Here is a 14,312-nt window from a genome sequence, read left to right on the forward strand (position 1 = left end):
GGGGGGGGCCGAGGTTCGTCAATAGCTAGGGACATATAATCTGGAACGAATCGAGGGGAAGGGCTCGATCTTCTGGAGGAAAGTAAGAGGATCGATTCGTTCTACGCCCCGGCACCGACGACTCAATCCATTTCCCCGATTTCCGCTAATCCCGCATTCATTTTCTGTGCGCAGTACGTGTTCGTGGTGATGCTGGTCTTCCTGCAGGAAGTTGGAGTCGGCGTGCTGTCGCGGCTCTACGAGGAGCAGGTCGGCCCGGAGCTCAAGACAAATCTTAATCGCACCTTCCTCGAGAACTATTCCGTGTGGAGCACGGAAACAGCCGCGATCGACCAGATGCAGATAGAGGTGAGAGCAAAACTTACGTAAAAGTAAGGGAAACCCGCCGTCAATGGAACATATGTTTAAGACAAGATTACAGAAATTCTCATTTTAAGATCGGAAAATCAATTCTCTTATTATAAGTTCTTTACTTGCTTTATTTGTACTTCTTTTGACAAGTGCAGTTTGTCTCAATCATTAATTAAATGTATCGAATAACAGAAGTATAATCATAAATAGGACAGTGTAACAAGATAAGCTAACATTATTGTGTATACTAATCTTAACACGTTCCGTGCCAAGTATTTTTTACTCCACTCTTTACACTGGTTATTTGATATTTTATTAAAAATTGATATATTATACGTAATTATTAGTAATTGTATATATAACAATAAAATAAACTTATTACAACCCATTTTTCGGGGGAAATTAATTCTTTGCTCCTAAATTTGTTGTAAATTATATTTTTAGCTCACTAAATAAACATGCTAGCATGTATTATCGGTGATACACGTGACACGGAACGTGTTAAATTACATAAATCTTTTATGAGATAATCTTGATCAATACCGACTCGGAACGCCCATTCGAAATGCTCATTTGCGAAGTCATTATTTCAGCAAATCGAGCCTGAAGTCGTTAAACGGGGCTTTTGTCTGGCCCCTTGGATCTTGGGGACGCGGTTGTATGTACCATGAAGAGGCCACACTAATAGCTGGCTCTCGCGAAACAAGACCTTAACCATCTTGGTTTCGTCTGCGAGTCTTGGAAGTGGTACTTGTTGCCGGAAGTTCTGCTTGCAGGATCGGGGATGTTGTCTACATCCGTCGATGCTGGAGAGAAATTCTAGGAATCACTTGGCAGGATCCGTGGATCAGTTAGATATCAACAATCTGGGCTTCGATTCTTTTGGCTTAGTCTATAAGATATAAGGATTTTTTTTGTCAACCTTACTCGGAGGATCGATAACGTAATTTGAAGTTGAGAAGAGATTCTACAAATCAGCTTCCTCAATAAGCTCTCTTAAATCAGGATTTATTTCTTCTCGTTTCGCCTATAAGACCCAAGACAATTTTGATTGGCGAAAACCCTGATTGTCTCTCAATATTAGGACGCCATTGGTAGTAGTACTGCTACGTAGAAAACTAAAAAGTAACACTTGTCTGCGAAACCCCAGAACTGTGTGTCCTTGATCTGCATCGTTATTTAAAGCCGTTGGAATAATTACGTTCAACAAGATATAACGTACCTTTTTTAGCACATTTGCAAGTCATTCTTCTTCGTGCAATCTACATGTCCCTGATCTAGATTCTTACATCAGACTGCTCGAGTCAACACAAAGACCCAGGTCAAACTTAGCAACCATCGAAATCGTACTTAAACATTGTTAAAAGAAAAGCAAAAATGTCGCAGTGCTCTCTGTTTACGATCTCCATTCTCGGCTCAGCTCGCGAATTAGAACGGCCGTAGATCTCGCGACATGCGCCTCGACATTTACAACCCCCATAGCCGTAAAGATCGTCAAGTTCGCCGGTGTTCAGCTGTTCGCGAGTCGCGTACACTTTCGTCCAGAGCCTCTTAAAGGCTTTATCGTCCTCGCTTGCAAACTTGATCGATCCTCGAGCTCCAACAGCGCTCGGACGAAACGCGGGGGTGGCTGCTCGAACGAAACAGTTTAAGAAGACATCTGTTCGCGATTCGTGCTTATCGGGCCCGGGACTCTGCCCCTCCAGCGGCAACGTAGCCGCGCCAGTTCTCTCTTTATTTCTCACGGTATCTTCGAACGTCGGAGGAAGGTTCTCGTCGTTAAATTCCGCTCGGCGCGGAATAGCTGCGGGCTGGCCAGCCGAAGCTAGCTGCTCGCGATATCGCCTAGCCATTTTTCTTTATGCTGGCGCGTTGCGACTGCTCTGCGAGTACTCCGCGAAAGCAAATCATCGTTATCGCCGCGGAAAATGCTCCCGGCTCGGCCCGTGTAAATCGATTAACGCCGAGACTCCTTCATCGATCCGTTTCCTTCCCGTGGAGCACAAACGCCGGTACTACGCTCTCGAGGCGAAGTCGAGATACCGTATTCCTGGTTGTAACGACCGAGGGAATTCCCTTTTCGGCTATCTAATACACTGCAGCTTCCTATCGACCTGGAAAATCTCAATCAGACGGTCGGCCGAGAGGAATCGGTGCGTTCTGTACCTTTAAACAGCACCTTCTACGCTGTAGGATCTCTACATGAAAGATAAAGTGCAGTATTTTAATAATGAAGGATAACAAGCGGAAGAGCCGGTTTCTATGACCATAGAAACATTCTTCTAACAATAGGACAAATATCGCTATGATTTGAAAACATGCTTAATGATAAGTAACAAAATTAAATATACGTTACTCATCCTTGTAAATACCACAAGAAAGAATTCACCCTAACAGATTCAAAATGTTCATTTTGATCGAATATGATTATCAAAATTTAACATTTAAAAAATTTTAAATTACTTCAATTTTTACTAATTATTAGTAAAAATAAATGATTAAAATCGATTAATTATACCTATTGGACAACGACAAATCAAACTAACATAACAATTTTTCACTTTCAAAACAATTCTTTTGCTTTTGCTGCGTCAGCTTGACGATACCTCGAAGCATTTAAATAAATGCTTTAATCTGAAGAAATAGGTCGACGTTTTCTTTCCCAAAGTAAAATTGAAAGCAATGAATAAAACTGATCGAATTAAGATAGATCTTGGAGAGGTTAGTCAACAACTGGCAGGAACTACACTGGTGCCTCGCTATGCGTCCTCAATCCGTTCGAATCGTATTTCAAAGAAAGGTCGACCTATTAGGCATAATTGTTCGCGACCATAAAGGAATACCAAGTTGGACTTATTCCAAAGCGGACGTATACCGAGGTACCACTGTATTATCGACAGGATTTTCACTCTCCCCGCCGGGGGAGGGCTCGTTTCCATTACGAACTTTCCCGAGTCCTCTGGCACCCTGAGAACAGAGCCTGACTGACGAGTCGTATTCCCTCATTAAATTTTCAGTTCAAATGCTGCGGAGCCCTGAGATTCGAGGACTGGCTGGTGAGCGAGTGGCGAAAGGACGAGGACGTCCTTAAGGATCTCAGACTTGTCCCGGATAGCTGCTGCAAGACCCCGACGCACCTCTGCGGAAGGAGGGATCACCCGTCGAACATCCATTACACGGTATTTATCGATTGTGTCCCTTCTATCTCCCCGTGTTTCGTTTCAAGAAATGGCGGGCCGTTTATTTGTTCCAATTTACTTCGTCGAGGGCCGCGGATTACGACACTGCTCGCGATTCAATGGCCCCCGTAAACACGAGGAACGAGGCTTGAGAAGAAGAAGCCTCGTTATCGAAGTCTCTTGATTTCATTGCGCGAACCTGCTACCCGGGATCGATGTAAAACCTGGCTAATGGAAAAGCGGGCTGCGGCACTCGAGACACAGATTCCATTAGATCCGGTATCGGCGCGGCGGCGGTCCGCCGTTTGTCGCGAGTTTCGATGGTTCGGCGAGAATCGCTCGGGGAACTTTGTCTATTCCCTATCCGGGAGAAAGAAAATCAATTTTCCAGCTATGGCTAAGACCATCGCCACTTCAGACGTTAACGGAGACCTGTTATTGGAGGATCGAATAATCGAGGTCCTGTTGTATAAGATCAAACAAACCACGCGTATTCCGTTTTAACAATTTACTCTAGAAAATATTTACGTAAATGCAGAGATCGCAAAAATCATCATATGTAAAGGAAATGTCAAAATCTATCATCCTCAAACGTTACGAATATATTTCATCTTCATCTTCCTTGTTCAAAATATCAAAGCAAAATAGTCTAATAGAATTGGCTCATTTCATTGAGAACAAACACAAAGAAGATAACTCAAAAGTAAATTAAAGAAAAGAAAAAAGGCGCATCGAATTGTCTCTATGGTTAAAAGTAATGTAACTCGGCTAAAAATCCACAGTTTGCATGGGAAAAGGCCGAGTCAGCTTGTAGAAGACTCGGAATAAAAATCCTCGAAAGAGCTGAGATTTCCCAGATGTACCTAACGATTTATTACGGTTCCCCAGGGTTGCATCTACAAGTTCCTGGAGACGACGAAAGACCACCTGATCATCCTGGGCGCCGTTGGTCTGGGTCTGTCGGTGCTGGAGCTGTTCGGGATCGTGCTCGGCTCGTGCCTCTATATAAAACTGAGGCACGACTTCGACGACTGAGGTTTACTTCAAGTCCGCGAGAGCAACAACAACAGCCGCTCGTGGTGCAGATACATGCAGAACGACGCAGGAGCCGTTTGATCATCGCTGCGGAAGGGAGAGGTGGGAGCTACGTCAAGGTGCGAGGGGAACAGGTGCTCTACCCTGGCTAGCCGTGCAGGACATCCTGCGCTCCCGACTCTTCCTCCGCGTTACAAAGCGCTAGACTGCAAGACTCGCGGCCCGATTCTTTCCCGTCCCGCCCCGTAACGGCGCACAAAGGGTTTCGACGGGCGAGAACCGGGCGGAAAGCGGGGGAGACGCGTGCAGAGCTACGGAACATTTCAAAGAGCAGCCTTCCCCGACCTTCGTCCCGCTCCCATGTGCCGCTGTGTCGCGATATTTCGCAAAAGCCCAAGGGATGAATAGAAGGACTCGATACCTGGATCCCCGGGATCGATGGGAAACACGCGCGAGCTCCCGTTACCCTCCAGTGCGTCCCGGAGGTCCCTGTGACCGGGAGAAGGGAGCCCTCCTCTCCCTCGACCGAATCCAAGTTCCGCGAGGAACCACGACGAATTTAGATGAAAAGGTCCTCGAAGCGGACCGTCCCCCAATCGACGCGCTCGCGCGAAATTTCGGAGTTCGTCAAGCCGAAACCTTACGAAGGAAACCGAGCGTTTCCTCGAAATAATCGCTCTTTTTTGGAGGAATGTATTTCACGCGACGAGTGAACCGCACTCGGTTTTACTAGCGACCACGAATCGCCTGTACAAATTAAGCTGTCTCTTTGTATACTGCCGTCACGAATCCGCGCACAAACGTTTCTAAAACTGTACATATAGGGAAGCAGTTCGCGGCCGCGGGCGAGGCGTTACTGTGCGTTAGTTGCGCAGCGATAAAATGAGAGTTCATGGGTGAAGGATTGACAATATTGAGGAATTCGTGAGAGCGACCAATAGTTCATTTGCACACACGCCGTGGAGTTTGTTTAACGTCAGCGAAGATCTTGGCAGAACGCAATTGATAATCTATCATTAATCTCTCAGGAAAATCGATTCCGCGACCTGTAGAATCAACCAGCAATGATCGTCAATAAAGGATCAATGATCGTCAAAAAATCAGCAAGAAACGTCAATAAAACAGCTAAGTAATAGTTTAGGAAAATTTTGTGAAAATTTCTACATTTACACGAGATAATCAATCTGTTTCACTTATGTAACACGACCACGAACACGTTATGGTGCAATGTAAATTGTCTAGATGATCGACACTGTAGTCCCAGTTTACGACGGTTTCTGTGAATTGACACCATGATGACTATAACGCTAAACTAGCGTCAATTTGATTGAAAAACACCGTAGCGTCATGTAATCGCCGCTGGTTGTTGATAGATATTACTACATTGATATTATAGTTCTATAAATTATTTCTAATTTCAACTTATCTACTTTCTGACATAAACAGCCATTGATGAAAGTTATTGTCAGTTAATAATTTAGCACTGAATTGTATCACGAGAGATTGGTACAGCTCAGAAAAATGTGTTCCAGAAGAAACGAAAAACTGTTTCTAATTGTAATGTGTTTAACGACGTTTACGAACAATGAGAGATTGTTCACATGTTCGCAACGACAACATTTGTAAAATACTTATATAGGGAGTTTGTGCCTCGCTCGGAAAAATCCTCATCGATTAGGATTGCGATCTAGCCGCGACTGCCTCCTTCAGGGACTGATGCCCAATTGCCGGTAAACGGACCACCGAATTGTCCCGAATTTTTTCACGAAAAGGAGAAATAAAGACAAAAAACAAAGAGAGAAATCCGATCGATCGAACGAACGACGAGAAACAATCCGCTCTCTCGTTCGCGTCCGACCAATTTTCGTCTTTCCAAACGTGCCGTTTCGCTTTGTTTGTTTCTTCTCTCGTTCTTCAGTCTGCGTTTGTTCAACGAACAGTCCGGAACCAATCTTACGGACCGTTTGGCCGGCGAAACGAGGATCGTTGATCGGCGGACGAGAAGCGGAACGACTCCGTAGGAGATCGATCGAGAACTGTAAACAGTGCCTTGATGAAATTAATAGCGTTGTTAAGGTCCAGAGATATTTTGAACCGTCGGTTATGTATATTCGCGGACAGAAGCGTTTCGCGTTGTAAATGTACGTACAGTATTTATATATTTATCTGTTGCTTCGCAGGTTAATACGAGCCTTCGCACATTATTTATGACGAGTTTCTCGTGCAAAGTGAGCAACGGGCTCGTTCCGTCGACGATTGATACGAATTTACAATTTACACGTTCTCGAATGTTCGAGCAAAAATATTTCGAATTTTCGTCGTGTGCAATATAATTGTACTCTACTCTGACGCACGATATGGCGCATGGTTGACGTAAAATAATAGCGTGTGCGAGGGCGCAGAGTTTAGAAACTTTTAAACAGTCAATACTTCGCATAATTACGCAATGAAAACAAAGAAATACTTGAAAAGTTTCTAAAACGCAAATATCCAATCACAATCGTCGACTCAACTCAGCACCACGTTCGGGACGAAGTCTAAGAGCATATTTTACTATCGTACGGTCGCGCCATATGTTATATTTTATTCTTAATGTTATTGTCTTCATTGGTATTACATGTATGTGTATTATCTGTTAGAGTCTAGAAGAACTTTATAAATATTGTACTCCCTATTCTGTTACGAATAAAAACTAAAACCGCACGCCCAGCAATTTCTCGCATGAGCAATGGAAAATGCAATCAGAATACAGTCGATATCGTAATCAAGTTGATTGCAACGACGACGAACGCGATAAACAATAATTTATTATCTAGGAGGCTCGACGTTGCTGGTGTACTTCTGTATAGACTGCAAATGAATCAAGAATGAATCATCCTTGGTACCTAAAGAAGCAAAGAGCCAGGCAAGCACCGCAAGAATGTCTTTCGACATCGATATCTTCTGCCAACTGTTCAAGTCAGCTATCACAGCCTGAACATCTGTTACCTGCAACAGTAAATGATAAAATCATGCATTGCGAATTCAAAAAATGATAGAAGTACTTACGTTATCCCAGAAACTATAGTTTGAGCCGTAATAGTGCACCGAGGCAAGGAGATTATCGGTCTTGGAGGAGACTTGATGAAGGCAGAAGACAGCTAAGTATAATGGTACTGCAATCACAGCTCTGCCATAGTCGGCGTAGATCTCGCGCAAATGATCCACGTCGAATCTTGCCAAGTCGAATCTGGCACAAGTATCGAAACTTTAATAACGGTCCCCGTCTTTGAATACGGTATTGCCTCCCTACAGTCGCGTGCGTGATCAGAATAGACGTGTGTATCACGATCCCCTAAATTGGAAATCACGATACCTCACTCTTGTTATTTTGCTTTCCTTTACAAACATATTAATTTGGAAATCACTACCAAATTAGGAGATCCCTGCAACGCGCCCGTAGGGAAAAAACGCCCGGAATACTATAGATCGTACTTATCAAGGGTTGAAACGATGCACAGAGTTGTAAGAAAAGAAAATATACTGGTGTAGATCTCGCAGATCGACGAGTGGCTTTCAATAAACGCCATAGACGCATCGAAGAACACTTGCAGCTGAAATATTTCATTTAAATTCATTCTAGGTCGGTAAATTTCCATATTATATAAACTTGCCATTATGAAGTGCATGAGTGCCATGCCACCCAAGAGACCTTGAAACACAAGGCCCATATTCTTCCAAAAGTGCTGAACTGCGATAGCCACGTTTATCGGCGGACAATCTTGTTTCTGATTATTGTCCCCCGACGGTTCTAGCTTCTGCTCTGACCGAGAACCTCTCGACCTAATTTTCAGGGCACTGAAACCATCCCGATGCTGAACATAGATTTTGTCCGTAGTCAATTCCGAGAGCGGCAGCTGGTACTCGTAGTTTGTGCGCGTGTTCTCTTGGCTCCTCTTCAAGATCTCGGTAATTGGCAGCTCGTCCTCCCCTATGCAACAAAATAATCATTCCGTACTTATCTTTTATGTATCATAGAGTCATCATATTTTAAGCAAGATAATTTGAGACAGAATATAGAGGGTGGGGCAAATAAAGTGTTACAAAGCAATATCTCCATTATCGTTAATGATACGTGAAAATGCTTGAGGAACAAATTGTTTGGTTTGATCGATGATTTTTCAAATGGAACTATGTATTTATTTTTCGATAACATTATTGCCGATTTTAAGACGAATCCAGCGACCTATAACTCCAGGCCATTCTAGTCGCGCAAAGTATGAAAATAGTTGAAAAACCGAAAAATATCGCAATAATCACTTTCACAGGATCCACTAACCTTGGTTTAATTCTACTTTGATTTTCTCTTGGTTTTTCAACTATTTTCATACTTTGCGCGACTAGAATGAGTTATAAGTCGAGTTACCTATAGCCATACCTATACCAATAACCTTGAGTTATAGGTCGCTGAATTCGTCTTAAAATCGGCAATAATGTCATCGAAAAACAAATACATAGTTCCATTTGAAAAATCATCGATCAAACCAAACAATTTGTTCCTCAGGAATTTTGCGTACCATTAACGATAATGGAGATATTGCTTTGCAACACTTTATTTGTCCCACCCTGTATATAATTATATTTCGCTGCCAAAAAGTATTTCGCAATTTCCCGTTGTCTTTAGAAGTTAATTGTGCACCTTATGCGATCCAAAATATAATTATAGAGCCAAGTTATTGAGAGAGACGAACCAGGACGTTCGAAAGATTTGTTTCAATGTCAAGGAGCTCTTTGAATTTAAAACTACCTAGTCACCCAATATGCAATCATTTACCTTCATGCTTCCTCCTTGAATGATCAGTATCGCCTTCGCCACAGCGTCTGCCAGAGGAAGTCGACGTCTTTCCTCTCTCTTCTTCAGATCCCTCGATGCTCCTATCTTGTTTTCGCTTCTTGTGGGACTTGTGTCTACCCTTACGCTTTTGTGGTATCCTTTCTCGATCATCCTGGTGTCTTAGGGTCGCTTTGGTACGCGTCACCCCTTTACGTCGCCTTGATCTTCCAGATTTCTCCTCGCCTGTCTCCTCTTCCGTCTCCTCGCTGGCATCTCGCTGATTCCGCGAGAACCTGTTGATCTCCGTGTCCGACCACCTGTTCTGCAAAGGTGTGCTACTGTTCTTGATGTAGGCCAACTCCTCGATGCTTTCAGTAGCTGATAAAGACTCCGAGCTCGATTTCTTCCCACGCGTCACGGTGCTCCATCGCCGAGAATTTCTCTCGACCGGTCGATTCATCTAACAGTCTCTTCGATCCCGAAGAATCGTTCGAACTTGCCGGCACTGCGATTCTGCCAGCGCATATCTGACGCTCTGCACAGGCAACACGAGGTTGCCGGCGATGCTACCCTCGTAAATAGCCGGAAAGCAGCCATGGCAACCGTTTGTTGTTCGTTATGAGAAAGAATCGATAATCCAAGGTAACTGGACGAAAAGTGAACTCATAAATCGATACCCTTTAGCTTTTATGGTCATTTTGTTGGCCGATATCGTTACAATAGAAGCACTCGTACTGCAAGCTCGTGTAAGATTAATGGCAAAACGTGCTGACACTTTGATGTCAGCTGTTTGAGTGAAGCTAAAGCCTTTTTGATGCGATTTCCTTTTGTTCCGTGATTTAAGTTATATGTATATGGAACGTGACTGGAACGTGTTGTTATTTAGATAGATTGCAAAAACTGATTTACATCGGTATTGAAAGACACAAACCTCGCAACTAGTCGCTTTATTTAGTCTTTTATTTATCTAGATAAATTCCCTATTTTTATATAAATAAAATTATACAGAGACGCGTATTATTACACAATATTTACATAAGAACTCGTATTACAAGCAGGCGAGTACGATAGCGAGTTTATAAGATCTCCAGGTCGCAGTGCCGTATCTCCGGATGCTTTTTCTGTAACCGTAAGAACAATATTGTAATTGCTCATGACAAAATAGAGCAATAAAACGGTTTGAAATACCTTCAGTTTGAGCTCCATCCTGTCTATCTCACCACCAACCATATCAACGATTCCCTCACCGTTCTTCAGCATGAAAGTTTCCAACTCGTCGATATTCTTCATGGCTTTTACCTCCTGAAAGAAAAAAGTTTGGAATCTTGATTCCAAAAATTGTGACGCTACAGAGGCATAGCTATATTTCACAGAAATTCTACCTACCTTCAGCATCGCTGCGAGATCGTTCTTATCTAAGTACGATCTGGTCAATTCTCTTCCGTCGAAATCGATTTCGGCCTTGTATCGAACTAAGTTATTACCCATGTCAATACCTTTAACATCATAAATAGCTCGTACCTAATATACGCTCAATTAATAGAGGAATATCAGCGTTCGACATAACACTAACATAAACAACGAAATATTACCATGATGTCCGACTCTAGTTCTGAATTAATCATGTCGAGGTCATCGTGGGCTATACTCCTACCAATTAGAGCAGCAGTGTTAGTGTTAATTATAAAAGATGCCACGCCACCCAGCAGGAAGCCGCCCAAAATGGATCCGATGGCATCGTACATAGAATTTCCAGTGTACGAAGTGAGACTCATACAGAGTGTTGCTGTGGTAATACCGACGACCTATCAAAGGTGATAAATATATACTGTAACGCTAAGTTCTGCAATATACAGTTTGAAGATCATTGTGATACAAAATGATTTGAACAATTATTAAATATTTACTGAAGCGAAGTCCTCTAGAAGAACAACGTTCACTGAAGGATCTTGCCCTGCCAATACATATTCCTTGAATGTTCGTTGTTTCTCTTCCGCTCCTTTCTTGATCGATTGGATAGCAACCAACAATGTTGCTCCTTCAGAAACCAAAGAGCCAGCTAGTACACAATAGGCCCAGTAAAACGGCTCTACAGACGTAGGATACAAAAGGCCGTGGATTCCATGGTAAAACGATAAACCGGCACCCACACAGAAAATACCAACGCCAGATATCAAAGAGGAAACATACTTCATATTCGTATAGCCATAGGGGTGATCGGGATCAGGATTCTGAAACATTTTTACCGATTACTACATAGTGAATGTACGAACATATTACAAACACTTAGGTCGCACGATAAGATAATTAAGGAATATTATTGTGGAGGCACTTACCTGAACCGATTTGTGAATACCATACGCTAGTATTAATTGGTTGCAAGTATCCGCGGCGGAATGCACACACTCTGCGAACATGCTGTGCGAACCAGTGTATACCCAAGCGAATAGTTTACATATAAAATTGCACGCGTTACTGAAGAAAAAAACGACAGATTATTGAAACAGACAGATGTTCATCAGATTCGGTCGAAGAAATGAGGCTTACATCGCGATTGCAATCAGAACTACTTTGCCGGATCTTCCAAAAAGTCCTTCATGTTCTTGGGTAAACTTCGCTTTGCTACCCATTTCTCTCCTGTAATCTCTAAGTCTTCGTTTCACAGTAAATACATCTAGGACGAAAAGCAGGCAGCACTATTTATACCAAAGAATTTATCAAGCAGACATTTATATCGTATTAAGAAACTCATGATAATAAACCCTGCAAGATGGACAGATGCCTTACAACTATTCTTCGAATTCTATCTTGAATAGTATTTGTAAAGATTCACACAAATAATCTCAAAATGATTCTTTCTACTACAAATATCAGACAAGAAACTAGTAAACCTTACTTTGCTGATAGGCTTTCTGTTCAAGCTCCTTTTTGAGAAGTTCTTTTATCAAAGCATCTTTTGATCCCCAAACTTCTAAGGCTCTGAAAGTAAACCAAACACACTGAACATCATCAAAATAAATTAGAGATACTAAATAATATTTTAGCTTACTTGGCTTCAACATCTTTTCTCCAGTAGACAGTAATCGGTGGTTCAAATTCATAAGGTGATCTTCTCTTGGTCTTTGGTAGGTCTTCCAAGTCAGATGGCTTCAATAAAAAATCAGACATGGCTCTCACCGGTGTAATAAAATTACGTTCTAAGGACGATGTACCTCTGTCTACTTTCTTCTTTTTAACTGTGTATAACAGGCATATCAATATAAAGAATGATTCAACGGAACAAATTAATAGACTACTAAAAATCCATGAAAAAAATAAAAAATAAAACCTTTTTTTACTGCAGCTATGTCTGTACCTTCCACTGCAACATCTTGTGGTTTCTCCTTTTTAGTAAGATCATCGGTGGTGGCAAGTGGTTCAACGCTTAACTGTCTTTCTTTTAATTGTCCTAAATTTTCTTCCTTCAGCTCTATTATTCTCTGTGGGTGCTGTTCCTCTGTTTTTTGCACAACATTTGCAGAATCATCTTTCTGTGTTTTTGTGTAAACAGAAATTGATCTGGACGTTGGAATGAATATCCATCTCTGATCATTCGTTTGCCCACCTTTTTTCAAACTATGAGAATTATTTATAACGTGTAACATGCATTTTGTGTTACGATTACACGTTATCAAAGTACTAGCACATCTTTTAACGTATCCTACTTGAAAAATGTACAGACAGTTGTTATTGTAGCGGCCAGTGTTGTGAATGAGTCTTAATAACTTTGAAGACCGTCGAAACATTGTAAGACTTGACCTTAGCCAGGTACACTTTTCCAAGAACTACCTAACCTACCTGAAAGTAAATAACATTAAGTTTACCGCAACATAGGGACCATTATTACTCTTACCGTAGCTTAAATTCGATTCTTTTTGTCCATATGAAAACAAAAAGTCACCGGAAGATGATTCGTTTGCAGAGGAACGCACACATCGAATTGTGTTAAATAAATGTTGTATCTACTTTGTGAGTTCACTTGTACATCGATGTTTTCATAAGATCGAATGCATCGTGTGTAATTAATTTGATAGAAAATAACAGCTTTATATGAATTTCTACTAGAAAAAGTATTCCATTAGGTCACGCTCGAACTGTCAAAAATGCCGATCTACTCCTGCCTGAAAGCGGAGAGATTACTGAAGTATCAATACCTGTCGGTAAAAACATTGCTGTACAATTGTATAGGTACACGAAGCACGTTACGATTGCAATTAAATAAAACAAGAGACTGACGACACAGAACCTATAATTAACCAGGTACATATATTATCTCTGTCAATCTAATTTTCCTTATTAGAATAATTGATTATAATCTAATTTAATACCGTTTCAGAGAACTTGCGGAAATAGTTCACAAAACTTATCTCCGGAATTGTAACATTAAGTTTTGTAGAAAGAAATAATTTTGTATTTGCAGCTTATTTGCGACAGCTTCACAATTTATAATTTTGTAGAATCTCGTTTCAATAACAAGGTGGAATTATAGGATGAATTAAAAGATCTACTGTCAATCTCTCAAATCAAGGATTATATCCGGGGGCAACGAGGTTCTTCTATTGAGAGAATGCAGCCTGTTGCTGTGCTCTGATTGGATGACGATTCACAGCTGAACAGTGCTGCCCCCCTCGTCAATGACAAAGGGGGAAAATAACAAGTGCAACATAAGCCATACGAAACGAGTCACACCGACAATCAATGTACTTTGCCTTACTTTACCCTGCTCGTGCTTTTATTCTTTTTACGGATCCGTACATCTGGCACTCCATCTGCAACACATGATACGATATACGGTTTGTTATTTTCACCTCCTTAAAATCAACCACATTTGGAAACGAATTTACGAACAATGATCTGTGCACATTGAAATATGTTTTGAATGTATGTTTGTAGGC

At 41.7% G+C, this 14,312-nt stretch overlaps 3 protein-coding genes across 6 annotated transcripts in view; 1 reads left to right on the forward strand and 2 right to left on the reverse strand.

The window, feature by feature from the left end:
* Positions 1-7,268, forward strand: part of LOC144476586 (CD151 antigen) — a 137,451-nt gene extending 130,183 nt beyond the window's left edge. The window contains exons 5-7 of the mRNA XM_078193700.1: positions 175-348; positions 3,369-3,530; positions 4,419-7,268. Of these exons, the coding sequence (XP_078049826.1) occupies positions 175-348; positions 3,369-3,530; positions 4,419-4,565 (483 nt within the window). The 3' untranslated portion in view covers positions 4,566-7,268. The remainder of the gene's footprint in view (positions 1-174; positions 349-3,368; positions 3,531-4,418) is intronic.
* LOC144476021 (uncharacterized) lies at positions 7,114-9,936 on the reverse strand. 2 transcript variants are annotated; one of them, XM_078192533.1, is made up of 5 exons: positions 9,379-9,936; positions 8,219-8,535; positions 8,040-8,158; positions 7,614-7,794; positions 7,114-7,553 (listed from the first exon to the last, which is right to left on the reverse strand). In XM_078192533.1, exons 1-5 carry the CDS (start codon positions 9,836-9,838, stop codon positions 7,374-7,376), a joined length of 1,257 nt encoding a protein of 418 aa, XP_078048659.1. In that variant the 5' UTR covers positions 9,839-9,936; the 3' UTR covers positions 7,114-7,373. The 2 variants fall into 2 exon arrangements, with proteins under 2 accessions (XP_078048659.1, XP_078048658.1); XM_078192532.1 differs by having other exon boundaries at positions 8,040-8,535.
* Positions 9,937-10,310: 374 nt separating this feature from the next.
* On the reverse strand, positions 10,311-14,109 carry Znt49b (solute carrier family 30 member 9). 3 transcript variants are annotated; one of them, XM_078192812.1, is made up of 12 exons: positions 13,746-14,109; positions 13,271-13,538; positions 12,707-13,215; positions 12,428-12,614; positions 12,275-12,357; positions 11,926-12,052; positions 11,715-11,853; positions 11,286-11,609; positions 10,971-11,183; positions 10,765-10,899; positions 10,567-10,680; positions 10,311-10,499 (listed from the first exon to the last, which is right to left on the reverse strand). In XM_078192812.1, exons 3-12 carry the CDS (start codon positions 13,161-13,163, stop codon positions 10,455-10,457), a joined length of 1,824 nt encoding a protein of 607 aa, XP_078048938.1. In that variant the 5' UTR covers positions 13,164-13,215; positions 13,271-13,538; positions 13,746-14,109; the 3' UTR covers positions 10,311-10,454. The 3 variants fall into 3 exon arrangements, with proteins under 3 accessions (XP_078048938.1, XP_078048937.1, XP_078048939.1); XM_078192811.1 differs by having other exon boundaries at positions 13,271-13,571; XM_078192813.1 differs by having other exon boundaries at positions 12,734-13,215; positions 13,271-13,571; positions 13,746-14,108.
* Positions 14,110-14,312: the final 203 nt, after the last annotated feature.

Source organism: Augochlora pura, chromosome 10, assembly GCF_028453695.1.
Source record: "Augochlora pura isolate Apur16 chromosome 10, APUR_v2.2.1, whole genome shotgun sequence".
NCBI classification, from domain to species: Eukaryota; Metazoa; Arthropoda; class Insecta; order Hymenoptera; family Halictidae; genus Augochlora; species Augochlora pura.

Excerpts from the sequence above, each read along its gene's own strand:
- LOC144476021 (XM_078192532.1), bottom strand. The coding sequence starts at position 9,838 with ATGAATCGACCGGTCGAGAGAAATTCTCGGCGATGGAGCACCGTGACG. Across the intron at positions 7,795-8,039 it reads ATCGTTTCAACCCTTGATAA|ATTCGACTTGGCAAGATTCG; the intron begins GTACGATCTATA and ends TACTTGTGCCAG. Across the intron at positions 7,554-7,613 it reads ACTATAGTTTCTGGGATAAC|GTAACAGATGTTCAGGCTGT; the intron begins GTAAGTACTTCT and ends TTACTGTTGCAG.
- Znt49b (XM_078192812.1), bottom strand. The coding sequence starts at position 13,163 with ATGTTTCGACGGTCTTCAAAGTTATTAAGACTCATTCACAACACTGGC. Across the intron at positions 12,053-12,274 it reads ACAGAAAGCCTATCAGCAAA|ATGTATTTACTGTGAAACGA; the intron begins GTAAGGTTTACT and ends TTTTCGTCCTAG. Across the intron at positions 11,854-11,925 it reads GTTCTGATTGCAATCGCGAT|TAACGCGTGCAATTTTATAT; the intron begins GTAAGCCTCATT and ends TTTTTTCTTCAG.